This window comes from Pipistrellus hanaki (genome assembly GCF_964339955.1).
Source record: "Pipistrellus hanaki genome assembly, chromosome: 1".
Classification (NCBI taxonomy): Eukaryota; Metazoa; Chordata; class Mammalia; order Chiroptera; family Vespertilionidae; genus Pipistrellus; species Pipistrellus hanaki.
Window position 1 is genome coordinate 60,065,594 of NC_140503.1, and position 20,802 is coordinate 60,086,395.

Below are 20,802 nucleotides of genomic sequence, written 5' to 3' on the forward strand. Positions count from 1 at the left end.
AATCACGCTCTTAAGTTTTCTTCCGATGCTTTGGAGTGTCAGGAATTAACATTAAGAGGTTATACTCTATTTAATCCCTTGACATTGGGAGAGCTCAGAGCACTAGGAGGGCTGGAATATCCCCCTGCCCATATGTTCACATTCACAACTTGGCCTCTTCTTACATACCCAGGACATATGAAGGGTTTCACTGAAGGGGGGAAAATCCAACATTTTACTCCATGAAAATCCTGACTGCATAAGTGAGAGGTGTTTACAACCTCAGTAAGCTCTGGGTCTCTTAGGGCCCCTCCACTCCTTACCTCTCTGGTGTTACCCTATCTAATGTGTCTGGTTATTTGGTTCTCAACTCTTGACCTCATGGAGATGCCAACCCCTCTTCCTTCCCCAAACCAAATGTTCAGGTACTGTCACCCACTTTCAGGAATTATGCTGTCTCCTTTTCTCCCTTAACACACCCTATGTTCTCTGGCTTCCCTGGGTCCTGGAATTGCTTCCAGTTATCAAAGACGTTGAGAAAAACGACTATGCTTAGAGAAGCAGAGAAGCCAGAGCCCAGCAACTAAGCAGTATGTGGAGTCAGAAAAACCCTAAGCAGCATTATGGCATCTGTAATGAACTTGATTTATTGTCCGAGTTGAAGGCGGCTCTGTTACAGCAGCTGGGAACTACAGCAGGGAAGTGTGGGGAGAAGCAGAGCACAGCAGCACGGGTTGGGTGGGAGCTAGGAAGGACACAGGCTCGTTTTGGTTTCCACACAGTCATTTGGCAGAGAAGCTGAGTCCTGACGAGCGTCTGGATTCCTCAGTCCAGCAGTAGTCTGGCAAGGCTGCTCATTGGCTTGCTTGGGGTGAGGTCCTCTCCTGAGATGGTATTTTCAGCCTGTGTTCATCTCACTCAGTAGGAGTTAAGCTTTTTAGCTCAGCTTCTTCTCCCTTTCCTTCCTCCTCCTTTCCCCCAAGTCCTCTGGCATGACCTCCCCCTCCCAGATCCTCTCTAAGAGTCTGTATGGGGCTGAAAAGGCAGCCAGCGTTCCCATTTCAGCTGCGGGATGGCATAGTGGAATGTTGGGGAGTCACACATTGCTGAGGTGTCAGATGTTGGGATGTGAGGCAGTGGCTTATTTTTAACCCATTACACACCAGGCCACAGTAGATGACCACATGCAGAAAAGCCAAGCAGGGGGTGAGAAGGGATCAGGACCATTGGAATGGGTAGGTGAAAACTTCAAAAGGTCAGGGAGCTTGGAAAATCTGGGTTTGGGGCTGGGCTCTCCTTCCCCTTTGTGCTGTCCAGTAGGCCTGGTCTGGGCACAGCTCTGGGTGTGAATGGTATGAAGCAGGGACTGGGAGGATAAGCTCTTTTCTTCTCTCACCAGTCTGTCGGTCGAATGCTTCAAGTTTTGGGTTGAGACATTCAGGTACGGAGGGAAGCAGTGGGACAGTGTAGCAGCAGTGTACCCCCAGACCTCTGCCGGAACCCAGACCCTGGTGGGCAAGGGGATGGGAGGTGAAGGGTGCAGCTCTAGGCATCTCACTGACAGTATCCTACCCCCAGGTCACATAAGTTACTATTGGAAATCCTTGGGATGCTAAATAAATAGATAGAGATAAAGAGGTCCCTGGGGTTGTGGGTATGATCTCCTTCCATGAGAGGGGAGGTTGCACTCTCAGATTCATCCTTAATCCCCATGCAATCCCAGCATTTGGCAGTGCCGGGAGAGGTGTCATTCCAGAGTTCTCGGGCATCAGATGACCTCCCATCCTAATTTTGTGCCCTCTCCCTGTCCTGTTACCTTTGGTTTTGAGACTCCTCTCAAGTATGGATGAGGGGAAGGGACAACCCTTCCCAATTAGCCCGGCCCAAGTTCCCACAAGACGCCCTGTCCCCTGCCCTCTCCCTCCCCAGCTCCCGTGTCCCCAAACCCCAAAGACGCAGCAGTAGCCATTCTCTAAGGGAGCCGGGGGAGCAGATCCTTGGGGAAGGGAGAGCGGTTTTTTCAGAACTCAATCTTGCAGGCGGGGAAGGACTCATCCTGCATGACCACAGTGCTGCTGCTAGCCAGGACCAGGACGTTCAGCTGCTGCTGCTGCTCATGAGTCTGCTGGTACCACTCGCGGGTTACCTCCGTGTCATGGGTAGGGATCAAAGTCACCTGGGAGGGAGAGAAGGGAACATATGTGAGGGGGATGGGATACCTGATGGTTCAGGAAACTACCCATAGTAAGGGCTCGGTCCTTTTATGGATAAAGACTGTGCCGCATTATGCCTCTGAGTAACCTTTGACCATACTACCTCCGTGGCATCTCTCGTAACTCACCTGGAGGTTCTCCCCCCACTGGGCCTTGCCCTCCAGCAGGGCATCCAGCACAGCCCGGCTTGGCTCGCCGTTGGCAGGATCATTCCCACTGACCACATAGTAGGATGCACGCACTCGTCGGAAGAAGTCAAGATCCGCAGTCTTGCCACTGCAATGATTCGGGATGTAGGCGAGATCCACGTATACAGGGGGGCCGGAGCTGCCCTTGGAACCCAGGGCCGCTGTAGAGACAAACCAGGACTCATTGTAGAGGGAAAGGAGACTGCTTCTGGCAACCTTCCTTCCTTCCTTCCCTTCCACTCCTGGGGCCTTAGACCGGCCACACCCAGCCCCAATCCACAATCTCTGCTGCTCACATCATACTTACTTGGTCCTACCTTGAGTCCGTTGACTAGGCCTTTGGACATGGGGCTGTGTCCATCCTTCTCGTCTGCGGGGGTGACCTGGCTGGGAGTGCTGCGAGGCCGGGGTGGGACCCGGGATGCTCGATCTGCAGGCCCTTTACCCGGGGTGGGTGAGCGTTTTCCCCGAAGATCCAGACGCCGGGCAGGAGATGCTGGCTTGGCCCGGCCTGGGGCCCTGCGCCCTACTCTCCCCTGTGCCTTCTCCTTTTCCCGCAGCCTCTCTACCCTTCCAGACTCGGAGCTGAGCCCCTCAGGATCTGCCATGCACACATCGGGACGGGGAGGGGACGGGCGGGGATCTGGCTGAGGGAGTGGAGGTGGGTCATGGCCAGGCCTGGGATGGTGCATCCCACTGACCCCCCCAGCTTTGTCCACAGGCAGGAAGTCCCCGTCTTCGTCTGAGTCAAGGGCTGCCTCCGCTGTGATGGATGGACACTCCTCGGTTTCTGGCGGAACGTCAGAATCTGACTGTGAGGAGCCCGAGTCGCTGACTGACGTCGGGGGCGTCTCATCTGCCACGGGACACGGGCCCCCTGAAGCCCCAGGGCCCCCCACCCGGCGCCGCCCCCCTCTCCCTACCAGCTGAGCTTCCTCGGTTGAGAGGTCACTGTCGTTTGTGGATTGGGGCAGAGGTGGGTTCAGGAAGGATGGGGAGAGCTCCCCACAGTGGGGCCGGGGCTCAGAAGCACACCCCTGGGGCCCGGCCTCCATCTTAGGGGAGCCACTTCTAGACGGGCCACCAGAGGCCCCTCCAGGACACAGTGGCTGCTCAGGGGACAGCAGACTGTCAGGCCTGGAGCTCCTCTCAGCCCCCTCAGGCCAGGCCCCCCGCTCCCAGGCAGGGCAGCCCTCGGCCTCTTTTTTCTCATCCTTGGCTGGGGCAAGGCCTGGGGTGCTGGGGCTGGTTTCAGTGGGGCCATTGGTGGCATAATCTCCAGAGGGATCCTGGGAGGAGTCTGGCTTCTTGGTGGCTGCCACTGAGCACTCCCGGCGGCAGGGCATGGTGCCATCAAACGGGTCTCCAGGCAAGTTTGGAGCTGGAGCTGCACATGGGGCCAAGTCCAGTGAAGCTGGAGGTGCTGGGCTCAAAGGAGTAAGGTCCCACAGGCTGTGGGCAGATGCTTCCATTCCTGGGACCAGCCCTGCAGACCCCTGTCCTGCAGCCTCCAGGCCCGCAGGGAAGCGCTCGGCCACACTTGAAATCACAGGGGTGGTGGCCTCGGAGGAGGAGCCTTCGGACAGGGCTGGTGAGGCAGGTCGTGGCAGGCTAGAGAGGAGAGGGGCCCCAGAAGAGCGGGGTGAGGGGAGCTGGGGCAGTGAGGAGTCCAGGCTGGGGGCCTTGGTCACTTCTAGGTACTCATCATGCCGGGCTCTGGAGGGGGGCCCTGGAGCCAGGGCCAGAGCTCGGTCCCCAGAGAAGGCAAGGGAGCCGCAGGGTGCCGAGCGGGGTTCAGCTGGAGAGGGCAGCTGTGGAGGGGCCGGCTGCAATGAGGAGAAACCGAAGGCTGAAGCAGGGAAGTCCAGGCTGGGTGGGGCAGGAGCCTGGTGTGAGTTTGAGGAAGGACTGGCACCTGCCTCACTTTCAGGCCACAGTTTAGGGAGCCCCGCGGGAATGGGGCGGGGGGGACTTGGGGACTGGGCCTCTTTCTCTGGCTGCTCCAGAGCCCCCTTCTCGAGCTCTGAGTCACTAGTGCTGTCATCCCAGTGACTCTGGCCTGATTCCTTGGGGGATGGGGTTTTCCTATCTGGGCTACAGCCCAGGTTGTTACCATGAAGATGGGGGCTTGGGCCTTTCCTCGGGGGGATAGGAGCACGGGGGGGTAAGGCAGGGGGGGTGAGGCTGGGCTCCACACTTGGCCCTGCATCCGGCTCCTGCCTAGGTGGTACGGGGGGTCCCCCCAGAGCTGCGTAGCTGAAAGACGGGGTGTCGAATTGGAGGCTCTTGGGTGAAACGGGAGATGACAGCTCCTTCTCTGCTGATGTGTTTCGGCCAGCAGCCGCCTCCTTGGTTGAGATGTGTGTGGGCCAATCCCCAGCTGCTCCAAGAGGAGGCTCCCTGGTGGGGCCCGCAGGGGTGAGCCCGGTGAGCATCATCTGCTCGTAAATATCGGCATACTGAAAGCTCCTCTCATCAGGATAGGGCGTGGGCTCTCTCTGCTCTGGCTCTGTCTGCTCAGGCCCCTTGCTAGCATGGCTCTTGCTGGCCTCTGGAACCTTTGAGCTGCTGGGGCTGCTGTCAGGAGCCCTGGCCTGGTTTTCTTCTTCTCCTTCCCCTTCAGCCTTGCGGTAGTCCTTCCCAAGGGGGGAGTATGGCCCACCTTCCAACTCAGCTGCCCCCTCCTGCACCGCAGCCACCACACTGTCATACTCGGCAGTGCCCCAGGAGAAGGGTGCAGGGGTGCGTGACTCAGGGACAGGGCTCGGGGGCGCAGGCGCAGGGGAGAGAGGTGCAGGTGGCAGGGGTCTGTCCTTGGGCACCCACGGTGGGATCTCAGCCAGCCACGAGTGGGTGGCGGGTTCTTTCTTTACGGGTGGCTTAGTCTTAGGCTCTAGGGCCGGGGTCTCTGGTCCTGGGGCCAGAGGGACCCTCTGTCCAACCCTCTCAGGTGGGGAGGCCGGAGGAGAGATGATCTCAAAAGGGGAGCGGGTAAGCTTGTCTTCTTCCTCTGGTGGCGGCCCAACCGGTGACTCAGCAAGCCACCGCTCTACCTCCAGCCCTTTCTGCGATGAGGACTCCTGGAAACCCTTGAAGCCTGAGGCCCATGGGCTCTGGGGCATATGCTCCACGGGGGGCACTTCTTGCTCATCGTCTGGCCCCTCGTCGAGGAAAGTGCTCTCCCGCTCCTCTGTGTACCGCGGCTGGACCCCCTGGCCATCCAGCTCATGTGGGTACCAGATCTTCCTCTCACAGCTCAGCTCCCTCCAGTACGTGTCCTGTTCCTGGGCTACATCCTCTCTGCCCCTCCAGTACCTGTCCTCCTGCTCAGATGACGTGTCCTCCCATGTCCGGGTAAATTCTTTCTGTTCTCCCGCTGGCTCCTCTCCGGTCGAAGACGTTTTCCTCCACTCCTGGACGGCACCCTGCTCCATCCAGTACTTCCCGTCCTCCTGCCCGGGGCTCTCTTCCGGCCCCGGAGCTTTGGTCTTTTCCAGCAGAGCTTCTTCCCTCTGCCTCACAGCTTCACCTTTTTCTGAGGATTTTCCCTCTAGGATCTTCTCCTTTGGTTTCATGGTTTGCTCCTGCGTTGGGCTCCCCAGATCTTGAGTTTTGTCCTCTTCCAGAGCCTTATCTTTCTGTTTAAGAGCTTTATTGTTTTGTTCCAGTTCTTCGTACTTCTGTCCTAACGCCCAGTATTTTTGTTCTAAGGCCTGATACTTCTGTTCCAAGGCTTTGGCCTCCTGTTCCTGACCCTTGGCCCTCTGTTCAGGAGCCTTGTCTGTGTGTTCTAAGGCCTTGCCCTTCAGTTCAAAGGCCTTGTCCTCTGGAACTCGGTCTTTTGGTTCTAAGTCTCTGACTTTTTGCTCTAAAGCCTTATCCTGCTGTTCCATTACCTTGTTCTTTTCTTCCAGAGCCTCGCTTTTCTGATGGATGGCTGTATCCGTCTGCTCCAGAGTTTTGCCCTTCTGCTGTGGGACTTCGTCCTTTGGGTCAGGTCTTTTGTCCTTCTTCTCTGGGGTTCTGTCTTTCAGCTCTGGAACTTGACCTTCCCACTTCATGGCAATGTCTTCCATGGCAAGGCTTGGCAAAGACTCGGGACTCTTGGTGAGGGAGCTATCAGGTGTTAGAATGTGCTCCCCTTGGCTTGTGATCACTTCAGGTGAGTGCTTCCCATCTCCCAGCAGTGCGGAGTGAGGAAAAGAGCTGGAAGGTGATTTTCCATCAGGGCTCTCATCTGTGATGTCTGTCTGTGCAGAGCGTCCAGTGCTCCCTTGTGTGGGAGGAGACGCTGTGGCAGCACGGGGTCCTGGAACAGACGCAGGGGCTGAGTGCTGAGAAGTGTCCTCAGCCTGCATCGGAGGCCCCTTTTCTTCCTTTCCAAGGCTTAGTTCCCCAAACTGGAGAGTGCCAAGATTTTCTGGAGATAGCTGCTTCGAAGAGATATCCAGAGAGGTCTCCTTGCTTGGACTCTCTTCTGAGAAAGAAAGTGACCGGGTGTCTTCTGGAGATACCTGTGGCCAAAGGTCTTTGTGTAAGTGCTGCTCTGTTAGGCCGTAAGGAGACCTGGGCGCTTCCTGGTGGGCAGTGTCTGCAGAGACCACGCTGAGGACAGAGAGGGACTCTGCATCATCAGGGGAGAGGCTTTGGTCATGAAATTGGAGCATCTCGTCTCTCTGAGGTTCACCAGGTGCTTGGAGTGATGTCTTCACGTCTTTCAGCAGGGCTTCTGTCCCCAGAATTGTGCCCGTGGGCTCTCGTGCCCCCACAGTCCCAAAGACCATTGCTTTATCCTGTTCTGGCAATAGGTGGAGAGTGTAGCCGGTATGTTCCCCAACAATGCTGTCGGCAGCTTCCGGAGCTTGGGGGCTCCTGGGAGGAAGCGCCTTTTCTCTCTTCTCTAGCGTGTCCTCTTTAGGCCCGGGCTTGGTTGTCTCCTGCCCAGCACCTTCCTTGCCTGCACCTGGTGTGCGCCTCACGTCTCCCCAGGGGCCTGCTTCCTGGAAGTCTTGGGGCTCAGACTTTTCTTCTACCGGGGACTGATGGAAGGGTGTGTGGGTAGCGCTGGGTGGGCCAGATGCTGGAGGAGAGGCCATCTTCACCGTGCTGTCATCCGGACTGAGGCAGCGCTCCTCTAGTTCTCCGAGGGCCGGCTCCCCCGGATAGGGGGGGTGCCCGGGAGCACCGAACATTGGGGCTCCATACTGACCGTGAAGTCTCTCCGATGTCTGTACAGGTGTGGTCTCCCCTCCCTTTTCCACAGATCTTTCTCGAGGCAAGCCCCTCCCTACAATCTCTCCTCTCTTCTCTGACTCCCCAGGCACGGAGAAATCCTCACAAGGTGGTGACTTAAAGCCCTTGTCTTCTTCCAGAGAGGAGGTGGGCGAGATGGTACCGGCTGACGGCACGTAGTCCAAGCCCTGAGTGGCTTCCGTGCGGGATGACGGGATGCTTGTGACCGTGTCGAGCAGTAGGGAGCTCTTGCCTGTCTCCTCTGTCTGGGGAGCGGTGAGTGAAGCCGCAGACTGGTCCTCAGCCACAGATGTGGCAAAGGAAGAAAGCTTGTCGCACTCAGTGATGGAGGTCGCTGAAGACACGTGCTCCTCTTCAGCCAAAGGGGCGGCCACTATGTTGGGGGGGTAGGTGAGTTCAGTCTCTGGTGCTCCGTAGCCTTTGCTGGAGGTGACAGGAACAACACTCTCTGCAGGCTGACTGACCTCAAAGGGGCCAGACTCTTCAGGCCCAGGGAGATCATAAGCATTGGTAGGAAATCTAGGCGGAGCTGGGCGCTCCTCCGGCTCATCGTGGATCTCCTCATCTGAGATGGTCTGCTCCGTCTCTGAGTAACCAGGGATCGTCTCATCCTGGATGTAAGAAACATGCTCAGTGGCTCCGGCAGGTGTGGTCAAGTTGCTTAGGAATGATGAGGTCTCCTTCTCAGGAGCCTTGCCCTGGAGTCCCAGTTCCCGGCCCCCAAGAGCCTCCCTGAGCCTGGGAGCTACCTTCAAAGCTTCCTGCATATGTTTTTGGTAAAAGCTCTCAGCCTTTGTCTCTTCCTCTTCCTCTTCCTCTGAAGGGTGTAATTCCTCCATTTCTTCGAATTCAGCCTTCTCTATCACATCCTCCTTTACCTCAGGCTCACTTTCCTCTCTGGCTTCTGTTCCATCAGGGAGGCTTTCTGCGTCCTTCTGCTTCTTTTCTTCCCAGGTGTCTTTCTCTTTCTCTGTCTCAGCCCCAAAGTTTGTGCTTCTGTCCTTGCTGCCTTGTCCCTCAGCGATGTTTGGCACAACCTCTTTCTCTTTTATCAAAGGCTCTTCTTGTTCCAGCCCTGGGGCAGAGGGTGATGTCCCCTGGGCAACTGGGCTTGGGAGTCCCTCCTGTGCAGGGTCTGCAAGGAGAGGTTTCTCTCCTAGTCCTGTGTCCCTTTGTTCAGCCAGTAACCTCCTCTCCTCACGCTTCATCTCCTCAAAGTCCTGTGTGAGGTCCTCTGGTGAGGACAGGGCCAGCTCCCGGGGCCCACTGACTGTCGGAAGTGGCACAGCCCCCTTCTGGGCTGGAGGTGTCCGGGGCTCAGAAGACAGCTCCTTCTCCCCACGGGCAGCCCGGCTCTTGTCCATCTTGACTCTGCCAGGAGCCTTGGCTTTGTAGAGGGTCTTACGTACCTCAGGGGTAAAGGGCTTCAGGTCTGGCTTGGAAATCTTCTTGACCTCAGGTTTGATGTCTTTCCTCTTCTCCTCTTTCTTGGCATCCTTCTTTTCCTCCTTCCTTCCTTCATCTTTCTTGAGCTCTTTCCTCTCCTTCTTGATCTCCTTTTTCTCTTTGTCCTTTTTCTCTTCCAGCTTTGATATTTTTTCTTTCAGGTGCTTCTTCCCCACCTTGTCTTTGATCAGCTTTCGCTTCTCTGCCTTTAACGCCTCGCTCGACTCTGTCCTCACCCTTTCAGGTTTGGCAGGCTTCTCTGGGGGCTTTTCAGATGACTCCTTTGCCTTCTTCTCTGTCTTGGCTAACTCCTTGGCCAGTTCTGAGCGGGCCTCCTTGGCTCCCTCTTCAGCCACTTCCTCCCGTTTGGCCAGCTTGCTCACTGCCGCCTTGGCAGTGGCCTTGAGGCTCTCCTTGCTGTCAGCCCGCTGTTTTATTTTGCTGGGCTTGAGGTTGGCAGGCACGGCCCCAGCCGCCAGGTCCTTTTGTGTGGCCACAGGGTAGCGTAGGAAGTCCAAGTGCCTGAGTTTTTCCAGGCCCTCCAAAATCTTATTCTGGGGAGCGTTTCCCGGAAAAAGCACACGCACAATCTTCTCGGTGGGGTTGGCTGGCAGCCAGACCACCAGAGCAGTGATAGAGGTCAGGTAGGGCACCGAGATCTCAGCCTCTTTTCCATTGGACAGCACGATGCCTGTCTTAGCTTTGCTATTGCCTGCCCACTTCTGCATGAGGAACTGCATCTCCTTGCTGTCCTTGACAGGGTTGAGGACGTACATGTCGAGCCGGCCCACACCCATCTTGTGGAAGAGGGTCAGCGGCTCAATGGTGTTGCTGACCACGCGGCACAGAGGCTCGGCCTGGATGCCCAGGCGGCTTAGGTGCTGCAGGGTGAGGCAGGCCTCCTCGATGCTGCGCTTGGCCTTCCGGGAGGCATCAGGCAGCCGCAGCTTGTCCGGTACGTTGAAGAAGACAACCCCAAGCTCAGGGGAGATGAGGTTCTTCACCCAGTCGCTGTAGCTGCTGGAGCCCTGGGACTGCTCCTCCTCCAGCTCTGCCACTTTGCGCTGCAGGAGGCCATTGATGCCTGGCAGGTTGTCTGCCCCGATGTGCGTGAGCAGCACCGAGTCAATGCGGTCCAGGTGCCGCACCAGCTTCCAGAAGCAGGATTTGCGATCGGAGCCGCCATCCACTAGGATGTTGAAACCATTTACGGCAAAAAGGGCAGAGTCCCCGCGGCCGCCAGGGAAGATGTAGCAGCAAGGTTTGGAGAGCTTGAGGAAGCCCCCCGAGGTGGGGGGCTCCAGCAGGTCAAAGGGGGATGGCACGTCCACGGTCTCAGAGACATACTCGGAGAACTCGGCCACACCATCCATGGCGGGCAGCGTGGGCTCAGGGTTTAGCCGGAGATGCAGGGTCTCTTGGGAACTGGATAGTCCCAGGTGGCTCCAATCACCCTCCCCTAAGCAGGATACGGTGAGGAAGGCCTGGATCCCGGGGTCTCTATTGCTGAGCAACTGGGCAATCTAGAGCAATGGGAGATAGAAGGCTGATCAGGTCCCTGGGGTTGACTCAGATTCAGTCTGCTAATCTCCACCACTCTCCAGGCAATCTCCTGCCTCGCTGCCAGGACCACCGATGATCATGCAATGAGATTTTCCTTCCCCACAGCTCTCGTCCTATCCCATACGCCGTTCCGCCCAGGCACGCGGGCACGGGACATACCTCTGGGTTGTGAAGAACCTGGACAAAGTTTTGGTAGGAGTAGGTACCACTCTGTAGGATGAGGTCTCCCCCTGGCTCTACACTCTGCCCGCTCAAGATCAGTAGCTTGTGAGCTGACGGGCTGCTAAGTAGATGGTGAACCTAGAACGGAAGGAGGAGGGTGGTCACTGAGGTAGGAAACCCAGGGGAGGGCGCTGAGTGCTCCTGGTTTCTCCTCAGGGCTGCAGGGACAGGCTCCCCGCGGGTAGCCCCACAGCACCTCCCTCGTGGAGCAGGAGATTGTAAGGCAGCTTAGATGGCAGAGAAAGGATGATTCAAAGCCAAGTCCAGAAATTCTTGGCTTCGCAGCAGGAGCTCTGGCAAGGGTGAGTTACAGCGCTTTCAAACCAGGCCCGCGTGGCAAGGCGCAGGCCCTGGCCTTACCTCAGAGCTGATGCTGTCAGCACTCGGGTTTACCAGGATGACGGTCTCTAGGGTTTCACTCTGGTGGCAGAGGGTCCTCTGGCCTGAGGGAGAGATGCAGGGATTTGTATTGAAGAGAGCGGGTATAGATTAAAACAGAGGGGCATTGTGCTGGGCAGGAGAGAAAAGAAGGCGCTATCAGGAAACGCGGATTAAGAGAAAGAGAAGCCTGGCTACCCCTAGATCCTGCCACTTCGGATACTGCTGAGTGAAGTCAAGGGACTGGCTCCTCCAGCCCTTCCCTTCTAGGCTTTCCCCCAACCCTCTTCCACCCAGACCGTCTTCTCCCCCCTCCACCTGCCACACCCTCCGCCCGGAACTCCCGCCTAAGGCCTAAGACCGCCCTGTTGACAAGAAGCTTTTGTCCCTCCAGAGCACCAAGCTCCTGGTGCTGCCTGGGGATGGGGGAGGGATGGGCTCAGCTGGAGGCAGGACTCCTGGGACATGATCCTCAGCTCCCCTCTCGCCAGCAGGGTCTGCCTTGGGTCTGTGCCAGCAGAGTGCCTGGAAACAGGGAAATGGGAGCTTCTGTGCACTGTCTTAGACTCCCCATCTTCCTTTCCAACACCCATCTGAGGCTAGAATTTCCATTCCAAAAGACTGGATAGAAGGCTGATAGGACTCTAGCCCGGGCGTGGCTCAGTGTTTGAGGGTGGACCCAAGAACAGGAGGTCACAGTTTCAAGTCCTGGTCAGGGCACATGTCTGGGTTGAGGGTTCAATCCCCGGTGGGGTTGTGCAGGAGGCAGCCGATCAGTAGTTCTCTCTTATCAATGATGTTTCTCTCTCTCTCCCTTTTACTTCCTCTCTGAAATCAATAAAAATATAAAGAAAAAGAAATAGGGTTCTAACCTCTTGTTCTCTAACTTCTCGTTCTGTTCTCCGGTTTCTCAGCGTGCATCCAATCATAGTGATCCCACCTCACCTTCACGGCCACAGGCTCGGTTCAGAGAGGCCAGGTTCACTGCCCTACAGCCCCTCCCCTGGGAAGAGTTTCTCCTCTCATCCTTGCCCTTCTGCTGTGAGAGCTTCCCCGAGGAGAGGGGAGTTAGTGGCTCACAAATTGGAAACCAGGGAGGAAAGCCTCAGGGTTATAAGACACCTTCAAACCCCCCACCCACTGCCGTCCTCCAGGCTCAGACGGAACACCACGCAACGCAGCAAAGAAAGCGGCTGCCCTGCCGTGCCGGCCAATGGCAGCACAGAGGCTACCTTCCCGAGAGGTAGAAGGGCCCGGGGAGTGGGCTGTCGGGAGGATGTTCTGTGAGGCTCAGTCTTCTACTGATTCTCTTCTGTGACTTGGCTCTTTCTTCTTCCTGGGGCTTCAGACAAGAGGGACTCGGGGCCAGGGCCTTGGCTGTGGAAGCCCTTGGTGCCAGGATCGGGCAGACCGGGCAGAAAGGGGCTGCAGTTGCAGCTGCAGAGGAAGTTAACTATGGGGGGGGGGGGTCACAAGATCAACCCCATCCAGGGCGGGTGGGGCCCAAGAGGAGTTGGAGCGGTCTCTTTTCTTCACCTGGGAACGGAGGGAAGCTTTGAGGTCAGTTCAGAGGGAGACAGGGGCAGGGCTGGGGCGGGTGAGGAATATGGTGGTCTAGGAAGCAACGGGTCCTAGGCTAGCTCTACGTAGTTGAGATTTAAAAGGGCCATTCTTACCCCCACCTCCCTCGTACACACCTCAAGGTTGCACATTTGAGCTAGGAAACCCAGAAAAAGAAATATCTGTGGTATAGACTGGTTTGCTTCCTAGCTATCAACCCCCCTCCCAATCCGTCATTCCTTGTAGCCCCCGGTATATGACCGCTAGACTTCTCTGATCCCAGTTCCTGTGGGCCCACGGCCCTCTCCCTCACCCCAGTGCCCTCCAGTTCTGACTGGCAACTACGCAGTCCGCATCCTGGCCCCTCCTGGCCCCTCCTTCTGAGGCCCCGGAGCGAACGCTGTTTCCTCTTCTGCTCCCCTAGCGACCCCCCCAAAGGGAATGGGCTTGTTTTCCCTTTCTCCCCAGAGAGGTCTTCTTGTGAGTCAGGGTCCCTAATGTGGGCCAGGGATGGGTGAGTGCGGGCGGGCCGCGGGTGAGGCTGGGCGGCGGAGGGCAGGTGCCTCCGCAGTGAGGGGAGGAGGGAGCCGGGCAGCTGCAGTTTGCCGCAGTGTGTGAGTGTGTGCGTGTGCGCGCTGAGCTCAGGCTCCGCTCCGCCCCCGCCCACCCCACCCCACCCCCACCCAGCATGACAAGTCATTTTCCTCACTGCCTCTGCATGGTGGGGTGGGAGCGGGGGAGAGGGGGAGCTGTCGGAAGTGGGGTACGAAAACCGGGAGGGGAGAAGAAGCTGGCTCCTCTGATCCAGAGCCCCCATCTTGGGAAGAGGAGCAGAGAGGGGGTGGGGGTGGGGGTGGCGGTGGGGGTGGGGGTGGGGGTGGGGTGGGGCTGGGACCGGGAGCCGGTGCGGATGACAGGATGGGAATGCAGGGCAGCTGCTCGGGAGGGAGCCGCTTAATCTCCGGAGTGGCCTCTCGGTCTCCAGAGGGAGCCAGAAAGGGGTGGGAGGCTCAGAGCCCCAACCTCCAGCCAGCCGCAGGGTAAGGGGTGCGGGAACCCACCGCAAATGGGTCCATCTGGGAAGAGGCGCACCAGGTCTCGGTGACCCTTTCCTCCCTCCTTTTCCCCCGCGTTCCCCCGCCTTCCCTTAATAGGCAAAGGCTCGCCGTCCCGCTCGCCCCGACCTAGGAGCAGCTGAGCGACCCAGCAGCTGACACCCAGACACCCTCCGATTGGGGACAGTCCCATAACATCCGCCTTCCCCTCAGATTCCCCTGCCTCTGACCAAAGACACGGCCCCAAACTCTCGCAGCGCCGGGCTGCCGGGCGGAGCCAGGGACACCACCCTCCGCGGCCGCCGGAGACATGCCTCCCCGCCCGGCCTGGGCGGTCACTGTCCCCGGCCTGGCCTCCTGGGCCTCGGCCTGGTTCTGGGTCCAGGCTGGCCTCAGGGCCAGCAATGTTCAGCTACCTCCATTCCCTCACACCGCCCACCCCCGCTGGACCAGTTCCAGACACATCAGAGAGGCAGGAACTCTCTTCCCGTTATCCCCATCCCACCTCCCCATCACAGCGCCCCGTTCTCTGCCAGGCCCTTCGCTGCTTACCCTGGCTGCGAGAGGGAGCCCCTCATGGAGGCTGCAGCTCCGGCCTCAGCCGGCAGCTTCAGGGAAGAGTCTGCGGCACTTGGGGTGGGAATGGGGGGGGGGGGGGCGCTAGATGGGGAGGGCGGTGCCAGGGCGGGGAAGAGGGGCTGGTCCATGACGAGGCACTGGAGACTTAACTGTTTCTGTGCCTTTACAGTGTCAGTGCTCTGGTGCCTCTCCCGCGGCTCTGAGGGGTCTGAAGAGCTGTCTAGCAGCTCAAAGAGGCGGGTGGTCTCCGGCGGCCCACAGAACCTTCTCCCCAATCCTGCTCAGTCAGGAAATGCTCTTTGATCATCAGCCAAACGACCAAAGCCCTGTGCTCCGGCACACTGTGGGGGACAGAGGAGGCATGGGCTGCCTGCCCCCGCCCCCTTCTCTCAGGAGCCATCTGCTGCCTCTCTCCTCAGACCCTGGGAATGACCTTCCATCCCAGGAGAGCGGGAGACAAAGGGGCTGGGGGCCTGGACGCACAGGGTAGGAGTGAGGGGACTGCTTGAGATGAAGGCTGGGGAGCAGAGTCGTGCTGTGCCCTGTCAGTGGCTTCTGAGCCACAGAGACAGAAACCAGGGAGGGCAGAAATCGGTATCATTTTAGGGTGGAGGGTAGTTCGAAATTCTGGAGCAAATACGTGGACCTACAGGGGTCTTCAAACTACGGCCCGAGGGCCACATGCGGCCCGCAGAGGAGTCTGATCCGGCCCGCCAGGTTTTTTGGGCAGTGAGCGCAGCCGAGGTGTTACAGTAGGAATTAGTAGTTCATATAGTCCGGCCCTCCAGCTCTCTGAGGGACCGTGATCTGGCCCCCACTTTAAAAAGTTTGAGGACCCCTGACCTAGACAATCTGGGATGGGGCACAGGAACCCTGGGAACATGCAATTTTCTGCACTTTTCTATGTCTCTTTGATGTCTCTGTCTTATACTACCTTAAGCCTTCTAATACTGGCTCTGTTTCCCTTAGTCTCTGCCTCTGTCTCAGAGTTAGTGACAGAGGATTCAAAGGGAGGAGTGGGAGCTCTCTAGCACTCAGTTCCGACCTGGTGATGCTCACGCTCTCACAGAGTCCTTTCCCGCCTTCTCCCTTCCCATCAGCCTTTCCAGGCCTGGCCAACGCCTAACGCCTTCTTCACACTGGCATCCGCCCACTCAGCCCAGCACCAGCCACACCCTTGCCCCAGGCTGCCAAGAATTGCTTTTGAAGGTCAGAGAAGCCAAAATAGTCTCTGCTCTCAGCATCCCCATCCCCTGTAAACTGCAGCCGGTGGCGTAGAGGAGGCGCTGAGTCACCCGTGCTGGGGAGGGGGTGGGGGACAAAGGAGGAGGTATCTATGCTCAGATCCGGGGATGCAAAGCAACAGCATGGCAACAGCCCCGTTTGGATGGAGGAAGCCATCTGCAGATACAGAGCACAAATCAGGCTGAGCTCTGAGCATCACAAAAGGGGAACACATCCCTTCTGCAGCTTCATGCTTATTTCCTCCCATCTCAAACCTCCTACCTTCTCTCTGCTTTCTAGGGCCCTTTGGGATGGGCTAAGAGGGAGACTTGAGTAGATATTGGCTTGAGAACAAGATCACATTTCCCACCCCGGTGCAGAGCCCACCCTTATTCTCAGCTGCTATCCCTAAGGACCACACCCTGGGCCTGGTTTCAACTCACAGTGGAGTTTTCCCTCAGCCCTCACCCTCTGAACAGCCGTCCACCACAACCAATCCTTCACCTGCTGTGCTCTGCTGCAATGAAATTGTGAGGTGCCTGAGCTCAGACACAAAGAGACATCCAAAGTCCTGGATTTGAGACCTGACTCTACTATTTTATTTATCATGCAATTAAATGTCAATTAACCTCTCTGAAAGCTTGCTTTCACTATAAAGCGAGTCTAACATTAGTACCACTCTCTAAAAATGCTGTGAGGAGTGTACAAAAGATCTGAAAGTGCTTCCTTAGAATCCTAAACCTGCAGTGCACAAATACCACTGGAAATCTGTCTCTTTTGTAGAAGGTTTATGAGGGGTCATCTAGGTCATCAGGGAAAACCTAAATCAGAATCTCAAGCCAGACGAACTCTAGAGAGTACCCTTAGCTCTCCAGGTAAACCCAGTACTGGAAGCGCCTTCAGGAAAGGCTTCAAGTTCTCTTCATGTCCCTCCTTTCCCATTCTAGACAGCAATGCAAGTCCCAGCTGTAGATGACAATGAGCTGCTCTGCTAATTCAGAATGGTGTTCACTGAAGGTAACAGAACTAGCACTGTCAGCGGTACTGGAGAGTCAGACAGAAGACCTCCACACTGGCCTTTCAGCCTGTATGTCTTGGAGCCCAGAATATCATCATGAATTATATATTATGAAGTCCTCTCCCTTCCCTATAGGTGGCCGAGGGTAGAAGTATCAGAGTGTTATTCAAGCTCAGTTTTCCACTGTCCTAACTGTTTCCGGGTTTGCTTTATAATGCTTGGAAGCCCCAGCATTTTGCAGGGTTAGAAAGGAAGGCTCCAAGTCACCATTGGAGACTGACTACCCAAAATTCACCTAGCAAATCATTACCAGATTTGACCACTAGAAGGAGCTGGACCACTGACTCAACTTCAGAGGGTCCCTCCTTTTCCCAGTGTGGAGAGTGTGCAGGGGGAGGTGGCTAGGAATGATAGTGCTCTCCTTGTCATTGCAAGGTATATTTTTGTCCCTTTTAAAGCATTTTGGCAGAGGGCTTAAGCAGAGGTGAGAAGGATGGCAGTCCAGCCTCCAGGGTGGTCTGAAAGGATTAAGTCATAAGGGACTAGCATATGCCCTTGAGCCCATCCTAGCAGCCTGGCTCCCTTTGCCTCCCCATTGAAGGGAGGCTGAAGGGAGGGGCAGTGTCTGCAGCTGCTGTAGGCTGACTGTTTGTGGGGACAGCTGAAAGAGGAGCCAGCAGGGGTGGGGCTGTGGCTGTCTTCAGCCATGTGGGTTTTTCCAGGAAATTCTCTACTATTCTCCAGGGACATAAACCAGGCCACCAAAAAATAAAAAATAAGAAATAAAAGTAAAAATGTCCAAACCTAAAAAAATTCAGTAGGTTAAAGTAAGCCCTAGTCTTCGGCGTATGGCCCTAACCCCTAAGGACACCACAGTATAACTCTTTGATTGAAAAGATCTAGTTGCCAATGGACACAAAACTCTGGGGAGGCAGGGTATGAAGGGAGGGGGGGAATGGTAAGATATGTACACAGATAATAATTTAATTTAAAAAATCTAAAAAAAAAAAAAAAGAAAAGATCTAGTTGGTGTTTACATATCAGCGCTTGTTTAGTGAGAGTAATATGCATCTCCCTGTAAGCATATTCCCAAGCATCCTCGCATCTTAATTTAAAAAATGGCTAAATATTTTGGTTTAAGTTCTATACATTCATACATCATTCCAGAAAGCAGCCTAATCTTAAGTCTCTGTGGCCAAAAGGACGGGATTAGAGAATTCAGTGTACATTATTAACATCAGCAGTTATTCCTCAAACTTCAATTCAATCATTAATTTCATCTGTTATCATTCCTCTATCCAATTTTGCACCCAAGCTCCTAGGAGTAATAAGTGGTAAAACTACTGATTTTCAATCAATCCGTGCTAAACAGAAGGCAGTCTTAAAACAGTGAGCATCTAGCTTCACAGAAAGCAGTCACATCAAAAAAATGCCAGCCCCACATTTTTTAAATGCTGCACATATTCCTAGGATAATAAAGTATTAATCATATTCACCTTGTCTTCTCTCTCTGGTAGCATCTTTAGAGGAGTCAGTGCTCAGGGAAATGACCAAAGGTGTGGCAGTTAGCAGGAGGAGCGGGAAGAGAAGGGGACGTGACTATGTTCTATACTGAATAATTGAGAACAATCTATATAAGATACGAATTCAGTCATCTTATGCAGTAACTGTTGAGCTGGATGGATTTTTATAGTCCATGAAGGCACTGGCGCATGGAGTGGTATGCCAACATTTACCAACAACAGGACCAGAATGCCCAGCACTTTTATAATGAGATGCAAAGCTTTCTGAAGTCTCCCCACAGATACTATCATGGACTGATAGCTCCTAAAATATTATTTTCTCAAATACCTGACCATTTCTCCCACCCATCAGGATGGGGAATTGCACGCTGTGCACTTTGATCTCAGAGTCACACCTCAAAGTAGCAATAAATGCAGGAGACCCTGCTTCCACTCTGGGTTTGATGGTGCTCATCAGCGTTTTGTACCAGATTTCTGCTCTGCTCTGGAGATTTGTTGCCTGAACCAAAGGAGAAACCAGAAACTCTGAAACCGGAAGAGTAGGCTGTGCAGTCTGAGAGAAGTTCTAAGCAAGGATCTTGAAGGCAAGTGGGGGATCAAGGGTCTCTGTAAAGGGAGCAAGAGGCTGGGGTACACGGAGAGGGGAACACGAAAAGGAAAGTGAGCCAAAACCGGTTCAGCTCAGTGGATAGAGCATCGGTCTGCAGACTGAAGGGTCCCGGGTTCAATTCCGATCAAGGGCATTCATTACCTTGGTTGAGGGCACATCCCCAGTAGTAGGGGTTGTGCAAGAGGCAGCTGGTTGATGTTTCTCTCTCATCGATGTTTCTAGCTCTCTATCCCTCTCCCTCCCTCTCTGTGGAAAAATCAATAAAATATATATTTTTAAAAAAGAAAAAAAAGAAGAAAAGGAAAGTGAATTTGTGCATGGAAGATGATTGGTCATTCATGGGAAGTGCGTTGTTTCCTTAGTGCTCGTCAACAGCTGTCCATTAGCCACCCTCAGGTAGAAATTACATTCTCCAGGCTTCTTCCACCCTCATACCATCTCTCTGGGACGTGTACTGGATATGTGGGATGGTTATGGAGCTTTACGACTTTCCCCTGAGGAATCCTTCTCTCCTTCCCCACCCAAATCTCCCACGAGGCCAGGGAGAGTGGACCTCTGCTCCTCAGTGACCAGCCCTCACCCAAAGAACTGAGACAAATGACACTGGTCCTAACCTTTGACCTCTGAAGAGAAGTGAGCTAGGTGCCGGGTAATGAAGAGTCTCAGTTGTTGGTTCAAATCAAAGGATGATAAGTCAATGTTCCAGGAGAGAATCCCTGTGAGAGAAAAAGAGACAAAGAGCACTCTAGGTAAGGTCAGAGGGGCTGGCTGCAGGGAGCACTTGCAGGCTCATAAGAGGGGTAAGGAGCGGGAGAGGGTAAGGACAGCTGCCATGATCAGCCACATGGACATCTTTAAGAAAGGTGGTTAGTGCCTGTGTCCGTCTCCCATCCTTTCTTGGCCTTTGCCTGAGCCAGAGGGAGAGGGGCAGAGTTTAGGCTAAACTTGATCAATAATGAGTTTGTATGTAGCAATTTTCTTGCAGAATTGCCCCAAGGGACTATTCCTAGATACCAGGGGCTGCCTTCCCTGTCTTATAGCTAAGTAGGATTCTGGACTCTCTTTCTATTCTCCCCCCCCCCTCCTCCCTCCTCCCCTTGCAGGCTTGCTTCCACCCGCAGGTGGCTCCGCAGCACTGCGCCACTGGCTGTCAACTAGTCAGGGAGGTGAGGACTGAGAGCTGGCGGCCACAAAGGTCACTCTCTCAGGTTGGCCGCCCACACTGTGGGATTTGAGATTTGTCCGCAGCGTTCAGAAAGCTCCCTGTGCTTGTTCAGGGATCCTAAAGAAGAAGCTAAGGTAGGGATATGGAATCTTCAGCGGGGAGGACATCTGGACAGAGGCACTGAGGGAGAGAGGGTGTGACCAGAGCGGACCCAGGGGGCTGCGACAGAGCTAACCCCGACTCAGGGAGATTGAGGAATGCCACGGGGAGTGCGGGAGGATGGGGAAGCAGGATGTTGGCAGGTGGGAGGACGCATGACATGGAAGATGCAGGTGACAGGGGCTGATGATTGAGATGAACAGGACGCGCGGATTTCTGGAATTGCACGGTAGGGATGGAGAATGCAGACGTACGCTCTGGGAGATCAATGCAGCCGGCGGAGAAGCTCGGGGTGGAGGAGGATGCCCCGAGCACAGCCAGGACAGCGGCTCACCTTGCTCTAGGTGGGCCCGCACGGCCCTCAGCTGGCTCTCCGTGCCGATGTCGCCGATCACGATGAGCAGCGAGTGTCTCCGCGGGTCCCAGCGGGCAGCCGCCGCGGTGGCTCCGGCTCCGGCCTCGCGCGGCGGCTCCGCGGGGCTTGGAGGCAGCAGCGAGCTGGGGCTGGGGAGCCGCAGTCCGGGACCTGTCTCCATGGTAACGCCTCGAGGCCGCCAGGGCCCAGCCTCAGTCTCCATGGAAACTCCGTGTGACTGCCAGGCCGGCAGCATCCGCCGCAGGGAGAGGGCGCGCGGTTCTTAAAGGCCGGCGGCGGGGGCCGCTCATT

General features: G+C 55.8%; 1 protein-coding gene across 2 annotated transcripts; it reads right to left on the minus strand.

The window, feature by feature from the left end:
• Positions 1 to 610: 610 nt before the first annotated feature.
• MAP1A (microtubule associated protein 1A) lies at positions 611 to 20,736 on the minus strand. 2 transcript variants are annotated; one of them, XM_084902642.1, is made up of 7 exons: positions 20,470 to 20,736; positions 19,426 to 19,527; positions 11,225 to 11,307; positions 10,802 to 10,942; positions 2,688 to 10,602; positions 2,321 to 2,541; positions 611 to 2,155 (listed from the first exon to the last, which is right to left on the minus strand). In XM_084902642.1, exons 1-7 carry the CDS (start codon positions 20,711 to 20,713, stop codon positions 2,000 to 2,002), a joined length of 8,862 nt encoding a protein of 2,953 aa, XP_084758768.1. In that variant the 5' UTR covers positions 20,714 to 20,736; the 3' UTR covers positions 611 to 1,999. The 2 variants fall into 2 exon arrangements, with proteins under 2 accessions (XP_084758768.1, XP_084758769.1); XM_084902643.1 differs by lacking the exons at positions 19,426 to 19,527; positions 20,470 to 20,736 and adding an exon at positions 14,410 to 14,523.
• Between the last annotated feature and the right edge of the window lie 66 nt (positions 20,737 to 20,802).